The sequence below is a fragment of the Micromesistius poutassou genome (genome assembly GCF_964030765.1).
Source record: "Micromesistius poutassou genome assembly, chromosome: 5".
NCBI lineage: Eukaryota > Metazoa > Chordata > Actinopteri > Gadiformes > Gadidae > Micromesistius > Micromesistius poutassou.
In genome coordinates this window covers 8,694,658-8,711,068 of record NC_140275.1, presented here as the reverse complement: position 1 = coordinate 8,711,068, position 16,411 = coordinate 8,694,658, and the positions used below count along the sequence as shown (strand labels likewise).

Here is a 16,411-nt window from a genome sequence, read left to right as displayed (position 1 = left end):
ACCTCTGTCTTTCAGGCCGGGGAGAGGGCTGCCAAACACTGCTTTTTAACTGGCACCGCAGAAATGTAAGCTAGCCCACCAAGAAAAGGTGGCCTATTAAAGGTGTTTAGTTAAGCGATCTTAATGTCACATTTAATCACTCATATTGCCTTGGGGCATAATCGTGTTTGAGGTGTAGCGGTATTAGCAATTTTTAGCTTTGGAAATGTCTGGATATGCTCCTTCTGAAATGTGTGTAACAATAAGCCTCCTCTTTGCCTGCCAAAATATTTTGCCTCGTGTCCCGAGGTGTCTGTTGACTCCAGCGGCTTCGTTGTGGCCGCGGCCCGACGGGTAAGGCAATGTCTCCCTCTGTAGGTGACCAGGGAGTACTACAGCCAACAAAACTTTGTTTCATAATGAACGCAGAATATTAGTGTTAAATGTTGAAAATTAGATATTCTTACTTAAATTGGCAAACATTAACAGCTGCTCATACATATTATTTGCTTCCCTAAAAATGCACCAAATAATTAGTGTAAATGCTGCATCAGCGTTCACACTCTAGATATTCAAATCTTTATTATTGTTGTTATTATTATTCTGCCCCTTTTTTGATCTTCTACTCCTTCTGCACACTTTCAACCTGAGTCCTGCACGGGGCTTAACCCACCCCCGCCCGTACCCTCCAAACTTAAAACCGCATCCGACCCGTTTTTTCGGACATAACACGAATTACATTCCACACCTGACCCGTTAAAATTTGATACCAACGCCCGACCCGCACCAGAAGTAAAATTAGACATGTTAGCCTACATTTAAGAAAAAATGTTTATTGATTGCCACGCCATGCAAACACACTTTTAACTTTAGTTGTAGTTGAGAAGGCACGGTGCATGATGAAAACTTTTTTGCCCACAATAGGCTATAGCCTAATACAGTCAGTAATAGATCCAAGCATAATCCAGACACGACTGTAACACAAAGAATAGGCTATCGACACAATACAGCCTCCAGCCAGGGTTGCCTACTATCAAACAATATATCACTGCCATGCACAAAAATACAATAAAATGCTGTCAACAGGGTTTTCTAAAATAAACAGTGTCCAAATAGCCTTAGCCCATGACCCGGTCTTATGGAATAAACCCAAAGTTTAGATGATAGGGTTAGGGTTAGGGTTGCACAAACAACGTAGCCTGTATTAACGGACTACGAATCAAGATATTCAACTTTATACAACTATGGGACTGACGTGACACAGATTTTTTGGCAAATTTGGCCTACCTTTTCCGACACTGGGAACTTACAGTGGTGTGGCGTCTTGCTTTAGGTTGCTGTGCAAAAAAAAGCACATCATCCACTTTTGACGGCTTCAGTTGACTCCTCCGCTCCTGAATAACCGATCCAGCACGGGGGAAGTCTCGCTCGCTGGATGCAGGGACGGCGAGGATAAATCTGGCAATCGGAGCAATGTTGGGAAATGAACCACCGTGCTCTCTCCCCACCGCGATCACACACCACAAGAGTCATTTTCAGGTGTTTTGTAATCAATGTAAGCTGCAACTTCGTCCTGATTCTGCGGAGCCCCATCGCTGGAATCCTCTACGTCCGAAAGTGTGTCTGCTGACACTCCAGCTGGCTTCTCGGGTGGGGGCCTGCAGGACTTCCACGCTTATCCTAGAGTTCAGTGATGCATATAAAATTAAATTAAATTAAAACCATTTTAGTGCGACATTATACTGTATATATTAGGTATATTTAGGGTATAGGTCAATAATGTTTAGTTGCTACGGTGTTGGAACATGGGCTGTCTGCATCAACACTGACCTTTCACAAGGCGCCGAATCTGTGCTGTGCACGTTTGCGACAATATCATGTGAATTGTAAAGTCAAGTATAACCTCAGAGAAATGTGTTGCAGGTGTCTTGATGGTGCAGAGGCCGTGGCTGTTGGTTAACACACTGTAGCCACGGGTTTGAGTCCCTGCACATAAGGCCAATAAGAAGGGTTGACCGATAATGTGATATGTAGAGTCAAGTATAACCTCCAAGAAGTGCTGTTGGTTAATGCTCTGTGGTTACAGGTTCGGGTCACCTCACATATAGCCACATATAGCCATATAGCTAGAAAAATGTATTAAAAAAATGTATTATTGATTATCAAATCAGATTACTTGTAAAAGGAGGTAAAGAAAAATGATGGAGAGGGAAAAAAAAATGATGGAGAGAATATTAGGGTTAGGAGGCGTAGAAAAATGATGGAGAGAATTACAATTTGAGAAAAATTAGGTATATCTATCTATACCTCCTTTCATCAAAAATATGTTGTCTCCATCATTTTTCTATATCTCCTTTTCCCAAAATATATTCTCTCCATCATTTTCTATCCCTCTGTTTACCCCAAAAGATTTTCTCTCCATTATTTTTCTCTACCTCCTTCTTTTCGATTTTTTATTCCCGCCATCATTTTTCTCTACCTCCTTTTCCCCCCAGATATATTCTCTTTCGCCCTAACCCTAACCCGAACCCTAGCCGAACCCCAACCCTAACCATAACTTACCCTAATTGTTCTCATTTTGTATGTAAAGTTGTTTCAATGAAGTTTTTTTCGTTCTTTTCAAGATACTTGTGGGTTTTGGTTATCATTATTTTTTTATACTTTCTTTGCTTTAGTAGCTTTAATGGCAGCTTTTGGTACTCCTGCTCTGGCACCACTAGATGGCGTCTTTGGACTTTTAGACCTGACCCTGGCAGTTTAACAAAATACACAAGTCAACGCATATTATAAAACGGGGGGCCTAAATCAAGCGATCTGATTGCTTCCCAACCGTTGTATATTGAGCGTATACACACAGCTATGACGCCCGTTCAGTTTACAGAGTTCAGTATCACTCCGCGCCTAACTCTAACTGTTGTTTATGTATATATAAAAGCGATAGCGTAGTTCACTGAAGCCTAAAAAACATGTTGATTGCTGGAGAGGGTGGAAATGTTTTAAAGCAATAGGCACACGGTCGGCAATTTAGCCTACTATCGAGTTCGAGTGAACTCGATAGAAGGCTAAATTGCCGGCGAACCAAGCTACCGTCTTTAGCCTAGCCTTCTCTCTGAAGGACGTTACAGTGTGTTGCATAGCAACCGCCGTACACTGGTGAAGGGGGTCGCCGCCCCTCCGCTGCGCGTCGGGACGGACAACGCCCCTTAACTGTGGTATAATGAGCGTATACCACAGCCTGTCGTGATCTATTGCTTAATTATACAACAGTTAGTTCCGACCGGTCCCAACCGAGCAATTTGATTGGACAACGAGACATTCCATAGTGCTGATATACAGTATAACAGCACTGGGACTTTTCACAGACATAATCACTCCGCTGTACGGGCGTTCTAATAACCGTTATTAGCTAACGTAGTTAGTGAGTTAGTGAGTTAAGTAGCGGCGGACACAGAGCAGAGCCTATCGCTCTGACACAGAGTAGCGAGCTTGTGTCTAGGAATGTTTATGTACTGTATATGTGTTGCCTGGCAACAGCCTAGTCTCCCTTCAGTTGCGGAACTATTTTTGTTGGCGGAGCCGAATAAATGATTACTAAACAAACAAATCATAATCTCTTGTTTCTTATTACTGTTAACTAATAAAATGTGCTCGTAGCACTGTTGTATAAAAGCAATATCACACTCGAGGTCGTGCTGTTGTACTGTATATCAGCACGGTGTGATTATCTGCGGCACTCGGCCTGCGGCCTCGTGCCTACGACCGAATCACAGCCGTGCTGATATACAGTACAACAGCACTCCCTCTCGTGTGATATTGCTTAATTATAAAACGGGTGGCTTAAATCAAGCAATCTGATTGGTTCCCAACTGTGGTATAATGAGCGTATACACACAGCTATGACGCCCGTTCAGTTTACAGTTTACAGAGTTCAGTATCACTCCGCGCCTAACTTGAACTGTTGTTTATTTTTATATAAAAGCAATAGCATAGTTCACTGAAGCCTAAAAATATGTTGATTGCTGGAGAGGGTGGAAATGTTGTAAAGCAATAGGCACACGGTGAGTGAACTCGATAGAAAGCTAAATTGCCGGCGAACCGAGTTACCGTCTCTAGCCTTCTCTCTGAAGGATGCTACAGTGTGTTGCATAGCAACCGCCGCACACTTTGCCGGCAGCCAGGAGGGACTACTTTTTTGTATTAGTTAGAAAAAATGCTTTTCAGACTTTCTCGCTTTTTCAAAATTGAGGGTGTCTATGACTTTCATTTCGCCATACTTAACGTAACCGTTTTATAAAAGCAATAGATCACTTCAGTCAGTGGAATGTTCTCATTATACCACAGTTAAGGGTATAACTGTGGCATAATGAGCACATACCACAGCCTGTCGTGATCTATTGGTTATTATAGGCTACAACGACACAGAAATACGATACTGAGTAGGCTACGGTGTCTCAAAGTTGACATTGGAGATGGAGACACAAATCAACGTCTATTAAATAAAGATACCATATTTTACTCAGATGCCATGAGCATGAGGCGAATTGGTTTAATTGTTAAATATGTCAAACATGAGAAAATAAAACATTTTGAGTAAAAGATTTAAATATTAATAATCTAACTAATAATAATATATATAAATACTTTTTTTTTAACTTTGTTTTCTCTTCACCATTTAATAAAGAGCTTGTCAAGTTAAATAAGTATTATTATTACTGATGTAGGACTGTACTACTGACTGTGCTGTAGCCAGTGGCGGATTAAGTACGTACACACACACACACACACACACACACACACACACACACACACACACACACACGCACACACACACACACGCACACGGTATGTTTTTTATTACTAATATGATTAACGTGCCAGTGCTTCTCTCCTGACGCCACCAGAGGGCGCCAAGAGGCCCTCTGCGCATAACAAAAATATCATCTACGGCGTCACATGCTCTGAATGTCACATCAGAAAGATATGTCGGTGAAACAAAGCACACCACACTCACCAGACTCAAACAGCAATTTATATACAATACACATATACAAGGAATATACAAGGCACACTCAACACCGAATTAGTACAACACTTCCAACAGCACCCGGTCCCACCATTATTCATCACTGGGCTGGAGATTCAGACGGACAGACAGACAGACAGAGGAGGGCCGGTACCTTTAAGTACATTCAATTTCAGAAAACAATCAACGTAGAAAGAACAGTGTCATCATATGAGTGGAAGTTGTTTACCTTCACCCATCAGACCACCTTTCATTATGGTTACTGCAGCATTCCCCGCCTGTATGCAAAAGCGGACAAAACGTTGCAATACTTTTAACCTGAAGAGGTTACCACCTGCATTTGGACACCCTATACACCGTTAGTTTGAAACATGTGCACCTTTTGAACCTCAAACACATGAATTAAGCAAATTAACTACAGACTCACTTCAACATACAATAATACACAGTCGGGGGTTAAACCATCCAACCCTGACCGTCAGTCTCTTCTAACCCTGACTCAACCCTAATATGACGGATTTCAAAGTTAAGGCCGGACTAAACATGGGGGGGGAGGGGCGGGACTTGGTTACTGTCAATCAGCCCAGCCCCACGGGCCTCGCCAAATAGTGAGCGCTGTGCTGTCGCTATTCAAGCTGGAGGTTTTTTTTTTAATTTGATTTCAGCCCAGTTGTGTGAATCCTGACAGAGCCTAACTTTGATCACATGATGGAGAGGCTAAGCGCTAACCTAGCGGCTGAAAAAACAACAACAACCAGCACAGCTAGCACGGTGAATAGCATCCTAGCCCATCGGCTTACAAGCTCAACACGAAGCAGCGCCGCGTTGTCTGAATCCACAGCCATCACCAGAAGAGATGACATCATCCGGGAGAGGTGACATCATCCGGGAGAGGTGACATCATCCGGGAGAGGTGACATCATCCGGGAGCTATGACGACGTCACGCGGAGACCTCGTCCAGCAGTCTCTGCAGGTTCCTCTGCACCTGAGACCGGAAGTAGCGTTAGCTTAGTGTTTGGCATCATCAGGGCACACCGCTAGCCTGTCATTGTTATAGTTGTTATCAGTTTGTTCATGTAATTATAATGCCACTGTTGTCTCTCACAACTAACATGTCTCTCAAAATGTACGGCATGAATCTGTGTTGTTAGTGTTGAGTTCAGAGCTCTGAACTGTGTGACTTGTTATCACTCTTTCATCCAGTTAAATCACTATAGTGCCATGCCATTATTATGCAGGTATAGGCAGACAGACAGGCAGGCGGACAGACAGGTAGACGGACAGACAGGTAGGCAGACAGGCAGGCAGGCAGACAGACAGGTAGGCGGACAGACAGGTAGGCAGACAGACAGGTAGGCAGACAGACCATTTCTAGCTTCATGAGACTGAGGGTGAGCTCAGAGTAGAGTTCTGTGTGGACGTCAGCAGGTCCTCCCTGGAACTCGTGCCTGGAACACAGGATGACATTACGTGTTTACTCAGTGACATTATGGCAAGGTCTGTCAAGTTCTGGTCCATCGTTCGGTCGGTCCCTCTGCACTTGTTTGAGCAACTTCTCTTTGGCTTGCCAATCACTGGTGTTACTTTCAAAAGGGTAAAAGCACTTCTTACGGGACAAATGCAGACTGACGTTTGTCATTTTTGCGTGATAGGCTATAAAGTGTTAGAATGAACACAGTTTACTAATAAAAATAATTGATTTAGTTATACTGATCATATGGTTTAATAGACTGTAAGACAGGAGGTCAAAACACCCTGGTCAGGTGAGAGGTCAGAGGTCGTGGGTTAGGTCTTACTGGTACTTGGAGAGGTCGCTGATGGAGGTCAGAGTGTGTTCCAGAGTGAAGATCCTGTACGCCATGTAGCAGGAAGACACAACTAACGCACACACACTTGAGCGCACACACATATGCACACACACACAAACACACACACACAGATGAATGAAAGGGTGGAGGAGTGAAAGAGTGAAGAACAGAGGTGGTGGTGGAGGGCTGAGGGGGGTGGGGGGTGACCAGGTGAACAACTGGGGCTGTGGGTGGATGAACTTACAGGAGCAGGTAGATGAAGAGCAGTGTGTTGATGGACACTGATTTAGGACTGGTGGGTGGCGCCATCGTTCTCTCTTTCACCTTGCAGGAGCCTGCACACACAACCAGAATCTGCTAGTCTCTACTGGTCCCCACTGGTGTCTACTGGTGTCTACTGGACTCTAATAGTCCCTGCTGGGATCTAACCGACTCTACTGGTCTCTATTGGACTCTACTGGTCTCGACTGGACCACGCACAAACAACCAGACTCTACTGGAAGGTAACTCTTCACTGAGCGGTGGTTAGTGAGGAAGGTAACTCTTCACTGAGTGGTGGTTAGTGAGGAAGGTAACTCTTCACTGAGCGGTGGTTAGTGAGGAAGGTAACTCTTCACTGAGTGGTGGTTAGTGAGGAAGGTAAAGGGCTGATTATGGTCCCACGTTCACGCAACTCAAGGGGGTGACGGACCCGTTACGTCCTTGCGGACCCTCCTTGCGGACCCTCCTTGCGTCCACCGCCAGGGCCGGACGACGGGCGCCTCCCTCCGGCTGACTGAAACCCGACGCAGAACCAAAACAGGTTCAGGACCGCGTCGAAGCGTCTGCGTGGTCAGTGCGTTGCGTGAACGTGGGACCATAATCAGCCCTTAACTCTTCACTGAGTGGGGGTTAGGGGAGGGTTAGGGAGGAAGGTAACTCTTCACTGAGTGGGGGTTAGGGGAGGGTTAGGGGAGGGTTAGGGAAGGGTTAGTGGAGGTAACCTACCTGAACACAGCGGCTCGTCTAGCTTCAGCTCTGGACTCTGCTGGGTCTTCGGGTCCGGGGAATCTTGTTCATGAGGGTCCTTAAGAACCTCCAGAAGAGTTGGAACAGGATACTCTAGGAATGTAAGGGGACAACAAAGAAAGAGGACCTGATGTTGTACTGGTCTATGGTCTGATGTTGTACTGGTCTATGACCTGATATACTACTGGTATATGACCTGATGTTCTAGAGAGTAGAGTTAGGATGTGGGTTAAGGGTTAGGGTTAGAATGAGGGATATGTTAGGTAGGGTTAAGGGTTAGGGTTAGAATGAGGGATATGTTAGGTAGGGTTAAGGGTTAGGGTTAGGGTGAGGGATATGTTAAGTAGGGTTAAGGGTTAGGGTTAGGGTGAGGGATATGTTAGGTAGGGTTAAGGGTTAGGGTTAGAATGAGGGATATGTTAGGTAGGGTTAAGGGTTAGGGTGAGGGATATGTTAGGTAGGGTTAAGGGTTAGGGTGAGGGATATGTTAGGTAGGGTTAAGGGTTAGAATGAGGGATATGTTAGGTAGGGTTAAGGGTTAGGGTGAGGGTGAGGGATATGTTAGGTAGGGTTAAGGGTTAGAATGAGGGATATGTTAGGTAGGGTTAAGGGTTAGGGTTAGGGTGAGGGATATGTTAGGTAGGGTTAAGGGTTAGGGTGAGGGATATGTTAGGTAGGGTTAAGGGTTAGGGTGAGGGATATGTTAGGTAGGGTTAAGGGTTAGGGTGAGGGATATGTTAGGTAGGGTTAAGGGTTAGGGTGAGGGATATGTTAGGTAGGGTTAAGGGTTAGGGTTAGGGTGAGGGATATGTTAGGTAGGGTTAAGGGTGAGGGTGAGGGATATGTTAGGTAGGGTTAAGGGTTAGGGTTAGGGTGAGGGATATGTTAGGTAGGGTTAAGGGTTAGGGTGAGGGATATGTTCTGGTTAAGGGCGTCAGACCAACCAGCCATCTCTTGGGTGGGGGAGTCAGAGCTGCTGCTCTCCTCCAGATCATCTCTCATCACTCCCAGCTCACTGAAATCAGCCGGGAACCCCTGAAAGACACAGTCAGTCAGCCAACCAGCCGACCAGACAACATGTCAGGGTTAGCCCCTGGCGGGGTCATCCCTATGTTCCCCGGGTCCTATGTTCCCCGCTTTGTATGTGACCGGGGTCTGGGGAGCGAATGTGTTTTTTGTCGGCGGAATCCGGAAGAATCATGAATATTAGGGTCACGGTTAGGGTTAGGGTTAGGGTTAGGGTTAGGAGTCAGCATGCGAGTTTGTCATGACCGGGGGACATAGGACCAGGGGAACATAGGACTCGGGGAGCATAGGACCTGGGGAACATAGGACCAGGGGAACATAGGTACGCTCCCCCCCTGGCTGACATCAGTCAGCCAGCCCCTTAACCAGTCACTCAATTGCTCATGCACAAGGTTTAAAAAATACTATATGCAAGTCTTGTTTTGTAGGACAGAATATTCATCAAAACGTATATGCTACTTGTAGGATGCTGCTTCTAGCCTGTTTGTTGGGACCTGTTCGTAGGGACTTTAAATGTCTTGTTGGTGATACCATGAACTGCCTTCGACCAGTCGTTCATGTCTTACCAGTGGGAAGTGTGGGGATGGAATTGACCTTTGAACCCGGAAACTGGAGTCGGCCGAGGGGAAGGGGCTGCCGCAGGGACTCTTCTCCTGCAGACACAAGAACACGTTGAACATGTCTGGGGCCACACGTCCGCGTCCAGACGTCCAGACGTTCACAGGTCACACACAATCTGTTAGCGTCTGTTTATCTTTTCCAAAATCAGGAAGCATGAGTCATTCGGAAAGTCAACCACGTATCTGTTCTCTCCTGTTACTAATGTTGATTTACTGCTTCACACAATCTGGCTCAGGGTATGACCGGCAGACAGGTAAACGTCCAGATGCAGACAGACAAGTGTACCTCTAGTCTCAAGACCGACAGACCGCCAGATGCAGACAGACAGACACGCAGACATACGGGTGTACCTCCAGGTGCAGACAGACAGACAGACACGCAGACATACGGGTGTACCTCCAGGTGCAGACAGACAGACACACAGACATACGGGTGTACCTCCAGGTGCAGACAGACAGACATCAGGAACTTGTATGTGTTGTCTCTGGACAGGAAGGAGACGAACATGTACTGGAAGAAAAAGGTTTGGATGTGAGTTAGTTTGGATGTAGTTCAGTTTGACAGATTGATAAATCTAGATACATAATAGAAGGATGGATAAATATGGATAAGTGATTGATGGGTATTTATCCAAACCCGGTCTCTGGAGGTGGAGATCCCCAGCGCATTGGGGACCAAGATGGCGGTTTTGGTCTTTTTGATGTTTGTGACAGAAACCACTGGAATGGCAATCTGTTGGAGAAAAGGTTGTAACACACCTGAGCGAGATTCATACTGGATCTATTTATAATAAGCACGAGATCTATCTTGTCTCCTGTCTCCTAGCTACCTTTTGTCTCCTGTCTCCTAGCTACCTTTTGTCTCCTGTCTCCTAGCTACCTTGTGGTCTTTTCTCCTGTATCCTAGCTACCTTGTGGTCTTTTCTCCTGTATCCTAGCTACCTTGTGGTCTTCTGTCTTCTGTATCCTAGCTACCTTGTGGTCTCCTGTCTCCTAGCTACCTTGTGGTCTTCTGTCTCCTAGCTACCTTGTGGTCTTGTGTCTCCTGTCTCCTAGCTACCTAGTCTCCTACCTTGGTGTCTTTGCCGAAGACTTTAGATTGAAAGCAGATCCAGTTGTCTGAGACAAACAGTCTCCCCTGGTACAGGATGTCTTTCTGCAACGCACACGTATAACCTAACACAAACACACGCACAAACAAACACACACACACACACACACACAGGCACACGTCCAGTGTAAACCAGTGTACAAGGGGTTCTAGTGTTTAACAGCTGGGGTTGGGGTTGGGGCGGTCATCAGGACTCACTCTGACGGAGAAGCTCCTCTTTGCAGATGTCCTTAAACACTTTATGGTACTGGGAGTTGGTCTTGGAAAGCTGAGAGAGAAGATGACAAGATGACGTTACTGGTCTGGTCTGTGATGTTTAAACCTATAGACGTCCCTGGGGGCCAGATGGCCTCACCTGGCTGTAGTGAGGCTTCTTCTGCTCCACCTTGGCCTCAGCGTCTGCAGGAGGCAGGTGGCTCAGCAGGGAATTGTCAAACGTCTTTGACCTGAGTGACATGGCGTCACGGATGATGTCATAAATGAGGAGATGTAGTACAACAAGCAGGATGCCATGGATGATCTCATACATGCAGAGAGAACAAACATGAAGTGACCCATAATGGATGTGAGGGTTCTTGTAAGTATAACTGCCCAGATACACCTGACCAGGTGCGTCAGTGTACCTGACCAGGTGTGTCAGTGTTCCTGACCAGGTGCGTCAGTGTACCTGACCAGGTGTGTCAGTGTACCTGACCAGGTGTGTCACACCTCCCCAGGTGTGTCAGTGTACCTGACCAGGTGCGTCAGTGTACCTGACCAGGTGTGTCAGTGTACCTGACTAGGTGTGGCTTCCTCCGGCCGGGGGGCTGTGAGTGGTCGAGGTCCAGGTGGATCCGCTCTGATCCTCCTGCCTTCCTCTGGCGCTGCACACATACTGCGTCTGCATCACAACTACACAACATAAAGTACACACGTCAACCCAACGCACACAACTACAGGTCACAGCAATGGACACACTGCTACACAGGTTAGCACTGATGTGTTCCGTTGTGTGTTAGCTGTGTTCATGTTTTGTGTTTCTGTGTGTGTCAGTTGTGTTAATATGTCTTAGTTTCACAATTAACACAACTACACAGAGACAATTCATGCATCAACACAACTAGACCCGGCAGCACATGCAAACCGTATCCATATGGCAGCTGCAGGAAGCACCTGGAGTGACAATTATTTACGCTTGCATTAAATATCAAAAACTACAATATGTATCTTTACACTATTATATGTATCTATACAAGGAGTAACACATGACCTATGTAGGATTATTAGGACCTATGAACTATTATGTCTCTTTACAAGGATAAATACATTACATATCTATAACTATTATTCGTCTCTTTACAAGGACTAATACATTACATATCTAGAACTATTATATGTATCTTTACAATGAGTAACACATTACATATCTAGAACTATTATATGTATCTTTACAACGAGTACTTCCTAAAATTACTCTTATTTTTCTATGCAGAACCAAATCCAATTGACAAACTGAGAGTCGATTCTCTGAGGCTGTAATGGAACGAGACACCAGCTGCCTGGAGATAACATATTCCCAAACCTAAGGGTCTGTTCCAACACCAACCAGACAGGTGTTTGAGTGTTGGAACAGACCCTAACCCGGGGTCAGGGTCTGTTCCAACACTAACCAGACAGGTGTTTGAGTGTTGGAACCAACCCCAACCCGGGGGTTAGGGTCTGTTCCAACACTAAGCAGACAGGTGTTTGAGTGTTGGAACCGACCCTAACCTGGGGGTTAGGGTCTGTTCCAACACTAACCAGACAGGTGTTTGAGTGTTGGAACCAACCCTAACCCGGGGTCAGGGTCTGTTCCAACACTAAGCAGGCGGGCGTGTGACCCTAACTCACTGATGGTCCCCCGCCTCGCCTCCCAGACGGACTGCGCTGGCGGCTCTCGACCGGCCCGGCTGCGGTCGGGGGGTCGCTGATGGTTCGCTCATTTGCCAGAATAACGGACTTCCTACCCGGGTCACTGCAGAGGACCAGACGCACCCCTCCCCCACCCCCCCCCGAACCCGACCTGGGAACACTAACCAGCCGGCTCAGGTGTCTGTCTCAGCCAATCACCACCAACCAGCCGGCTCAGGTGTCTGTCTCAGCCAATCACCACCAACCAGCCGGCTCAGGTGTCTCAGCCAATCGCAGTGTTGCATGTGCGTAGTTGCGTGTGCGTTTGTTTACGTGTGTGAGTGTGCGTGTGGGTGTCTGCGTGCCTGTGTGTGTGTGTGTGTGTGTGTGTGTGTGTGTGTGTGTGTTTCTTTATAGTTAATAACACCCCTGCTGCTGCTTTTTAAATATTTTGTTTGCTTTTATTCAAGTTGTATCAGTTGTATCATTTTTCATATTCTGTTTTATTTTGATATTCTGATATATGTTTTCATGTTGTTTAATTGTGTCAATATTCTGTTTTATTGTATTAATGTCCTGTAAGATGAGGTTAGATATGGATTTTGTACAGACCCAAGTTAGACTATTTATATTATTTTGTCTGTTATGTTATATAGGAATGTTTTATGTTCTCTATTGTGTTATATTTTATGTTATATTGTCAGTTAATATACATTAATAGACAGTATAATTGTTTGTGTGTGTGTGTGTGTGTGTGTGTGTGTGTGTGTGTGTGTGCTTGTGTTAAAGTGTCTATTTAATGTAAGTTGATATAGCAGGTTAGTGTGTGTGTGTGTGTGTGTGTGTGTGTGTGTGTGTGTGTGTGTGTGTGTGGTAATATGAGTCTAGCAGTTAGAAACTCTAACTTCTGTTTCTTTCTCTCGCTAACACACAAACACACACACACACACACACACACACACACACACTTGCATAAATAAACAGTGTACTGCCCTTTGAAATACAAACAAAGACTTTTGGTCAGAGCAACCGTCCACATGATTGAGTCCAGATGTAGGAGATACTTTTTCTCTCTACCTGTCTGTCTCTCTACCTGTCTGTCTGTCTGTTTCTCTACTTTTTCATCTGTCTACCTGTCCGTCTGTCAGTTTCTCTATCTGTCTGCCGGTTCACCTGTCTGTCTCTTTGTCTGTCTGCATGGACAGGGTTATGGTATATAAACTGTGATTCAGTCACTGACTAAGCACTGGATAAGCGGTGAATAAAGCCATGTTACTACTAGCATATCTCATCAGATCAAGCCCTGGAACGGCTCCAGTGTTTTCTCCAGTGTTCTCAGCTGCCCGCACCAGGCCCTGTCAGGACATGACCCCGCCGTCGTCCACCTTCCCCGACTCGCTCAGTCAGTGACGATACATACAAATATATAAAGATATGTAAGAAAGAAGCATTCTTACCCAAGATGAGAGGGCCTGCGGGCCAGGGGGGGGCTGGACAGACAGGAGGACCGACTCACGGTGTACCTTCTCCTCCGAGGAGTACCTCCGTCCATTACATCCATGAAGACCTTCTCCATGTTGGGGAGCTTCTCCTTTCTCCTCTTCCTTTAAAAGTCCTCCACGTTACGTGTCTCCTTTTAGTAAACGCGTGAACCGAAGGCACACCACATTGTTAGTTCATCTCATTGATCTGCCCTCCAACCAATGTCCAACAGTCTGATGACCTGCAGATTACAAGAACGAAAACAGAGGACAGCTGTAGAAGGATCTGTAGCTACAAGGATCTAGAAGGATCTGTAGCTACAAGGATCTGTAGAAGGATCTGTAGAAGGATCTGTAGAAGGATCTGTAGCTACAAGGATCTGTAGAAGGATCTGTAGCTACAAGGATCTGTAGAAGGATCTGTAGCTACAAGGATCTGTAGAAGGATCTGTAGCTACAAGGATCAATACAAGGATCTGTAGCTACAAGGATCTGTAGAAGGATCTGTAGCTACAAGGATCTGTAGAAGGATCTGTAGCTACAAGGATCTGTAGAAGGATCTGTAGCTACAAGGATCTGTAGCTAGAAGGATCTAGAAGGATCTGTAGAAGGATCTGTAGCTACAAGGATCTGTAGCTACAAGGATCTGTAGAAGGATCAATACACGGATCTGTAGCTACAAGGATCTGTAGAAGGATCTGTAGAAGGATCTGTAGAAGGATCTGTAGCTACAAGGATCTGTAGAAGGATCTGTAGCTACAAGGATCTGTAGAAGGATCTGTAGCTACAAGGATCTGTAGAAGGATCTGTAGAAGGATCTGTAGCTACAAGGATCTGTAGCTAGAAGGATCTAGAAGGATCTGTAGAAGGATCTGTAGCTACAAGGATCTGTAGAAGGATCTGTAGAATGATCAATAGAAGGATCTGTAGAAGGATCTGTAGAAGGATCTGTAGCTACAAGGATCTGTAGAAGGATCAATAGAAGGATCTGTAGAAGGATCTGTAGAAGGATCTGTAGCTACAAGGATCTGTAGAAGGATCAATAGAAGGATCTGTAGAAGGATCAATAGAAGGATCTGTAGAAGGATCTGTAGCTACAAGGATCTGTAGAAGGATCTGTAGCTTGAACGATCTGTTGTGCTAAAGGAAATGCAGAGAGAATGATCCACAACTAGAATGTGTCAACAACACTGACCCTATCCCCGGCGCCCAGACCTCCAGTCCTGATGCTGTATCACTCTGTTCTTCTCTTTTGGCTTCCTTCTGTAATCATAGTCAAATAAGCCCTGCTGTAGGTAGAAGCTGGTCATTGATTGGCAGCTCTGATCATATGCCCAGTGGTCTGATCTTTGGGGGAGGGGGGGTAAACAAGACTATTGGCCAAACGTCCACTATACTTATCGATTGTGTTTCAACAGGGGAGCTGTTGAAAGCTCCCCTGGGAGGGTTAGGGTTAGGGCTAGGGTTAGGGCTAGGGATAGGGTTAGGGTTAGGGGTAGGGCTAGGGCTAGGGTTAGGGTTAGGGGTAGGGTTAGGGCTAGGGTTAGGGCTAGGGCTAGGGTTAGGGCTAGGGTTAGGGCTAGGGTTAGGGTTAGGGCTAGGGTTAGGTGTAGGGCTAGGGCTAGGGTTAGGGTTAGGGCTAGGTTTAGGGCTAGGGTTAGGACTAGGGTTAGGGTTAGGGTAGGGCTAGGGTTAGGGCTAGGGCTAGGGTTAGGGCTAGGGTTAGGGTTAGGTATAGGGTTAGGGTAGGGCTAGGGCTAGGGTTAGGGTTAGGGTAGGGCTAGGGTTAGGGCTAGGGGTAGAGTTAGGGTTAGGTGTAGGGTTAGGGTAGGGTTATGGCTAGTGTTAGGGTTAGGGGTAGGGCTAGGGCTAGGGGTAGGGCTAGGGTTAGGGGTAGGGTTAGGATTAGAGTTAGGGATAGGGTTAGGGGTAGGCCTAGGGTTAGGATTAGAGTTAGGGGTAGGGGTAGGGCTAGGGTTAGGGCTAGGGTTAGGGTTAGGGTTAGGGCTAGGGCTAGGGCTAGGGTTAGGGGCAGGGCTAGGGGTAGGGTTGGGGTAGGGCTAGGGTTAGGGGTAGGGGTAGAGGTAGGGCTATTGTAGGGCTGATTGGCAGCTCTGATCATATGCCCAGTGGTCTGATCTTTGGGGGAGGGGGGGTAAACAAGACTATTGGCCAAACGTCCACTATACTTATCGATTGTGTTTCAACAGGGGAGCTGTTGAAAGCTCCCCTGGGAGGGTTAGGGTTAGGGCTAGGGTTAGGGCTAGGGCTAGGGTTAGGGTTAGGGGTAGGGCTAGGGCTAGGGTTAGGGTTAGGGGTAGGGTTAGGGCTAGGGTTAGGGCTAGGGCTAGGGTTAGGGCTAGGGTTAGGGCTAGGGCTAGGGTTAGGGTTAGGGCTAGGGTTAGGTGTAGGGCTAGGGCTAGGGTTAGGGTTAGGGCTAGGTTTAGGGCTAGGGTTAGGGCTAGGGTTAGGGTTAGGGTAGGGC

General features: G+C 46.3%; 1 protein-coding gene across 2 annotated transcripts; it reads right to left on the bottom strand.

The window, feature by feature from the left end:
* Positions 1-4,990: 4,990 nt before the first annotated feature.
* gramd2b (GRAM domain containing 2B) lies at positions 4,991-15,234 on the bottom strand. Of its 2 annotated transcripts, XM_084468460.1 has the most exons (15): positions 15,122-15,234; positions 13,903-14,168; positions 11,351-11,467; positions 10,932-11,022; positions 10,775-10,844; positions 10,538-10,641; positions 10,103-10,198; positions 9,905-9,976; positions 9,412-9,498; positions 8,764-8,854; positions 7,799-7,912; positions 7,056-7,146; positions 6,800-6,895; positions 6,370-6,451; positions 4,991-5,988 (listed from the first exon to the last, which is right to left on the bottom strand). In XM_084468460.1, the coding sequence occupies exons 2-15, from the start codon at positions 14,019-14,021 to the stop codon at positions 5,944-5,946; spliced, it is 1,275 nt and encodes a 424-aa protein (XP_084324586.1). In that variant the 5' UTR covers positions 14,022-14,168; positions 15,122-15,234; the 3' UTR covers positions 4,991-5,943. The 2 variants fall into 2 exon arrangements, with proteins under 2 accessions (XP_084324586.1, XP_084324587.1); XM_084468461.1 differs by lacking the exons at positions 13,903-14,168; positions 15,122-15,234 and adding an exon at positions 12,446-13,894.
* Positions 15,235-16,411: the final 1,177 nt, after the last annotated feature.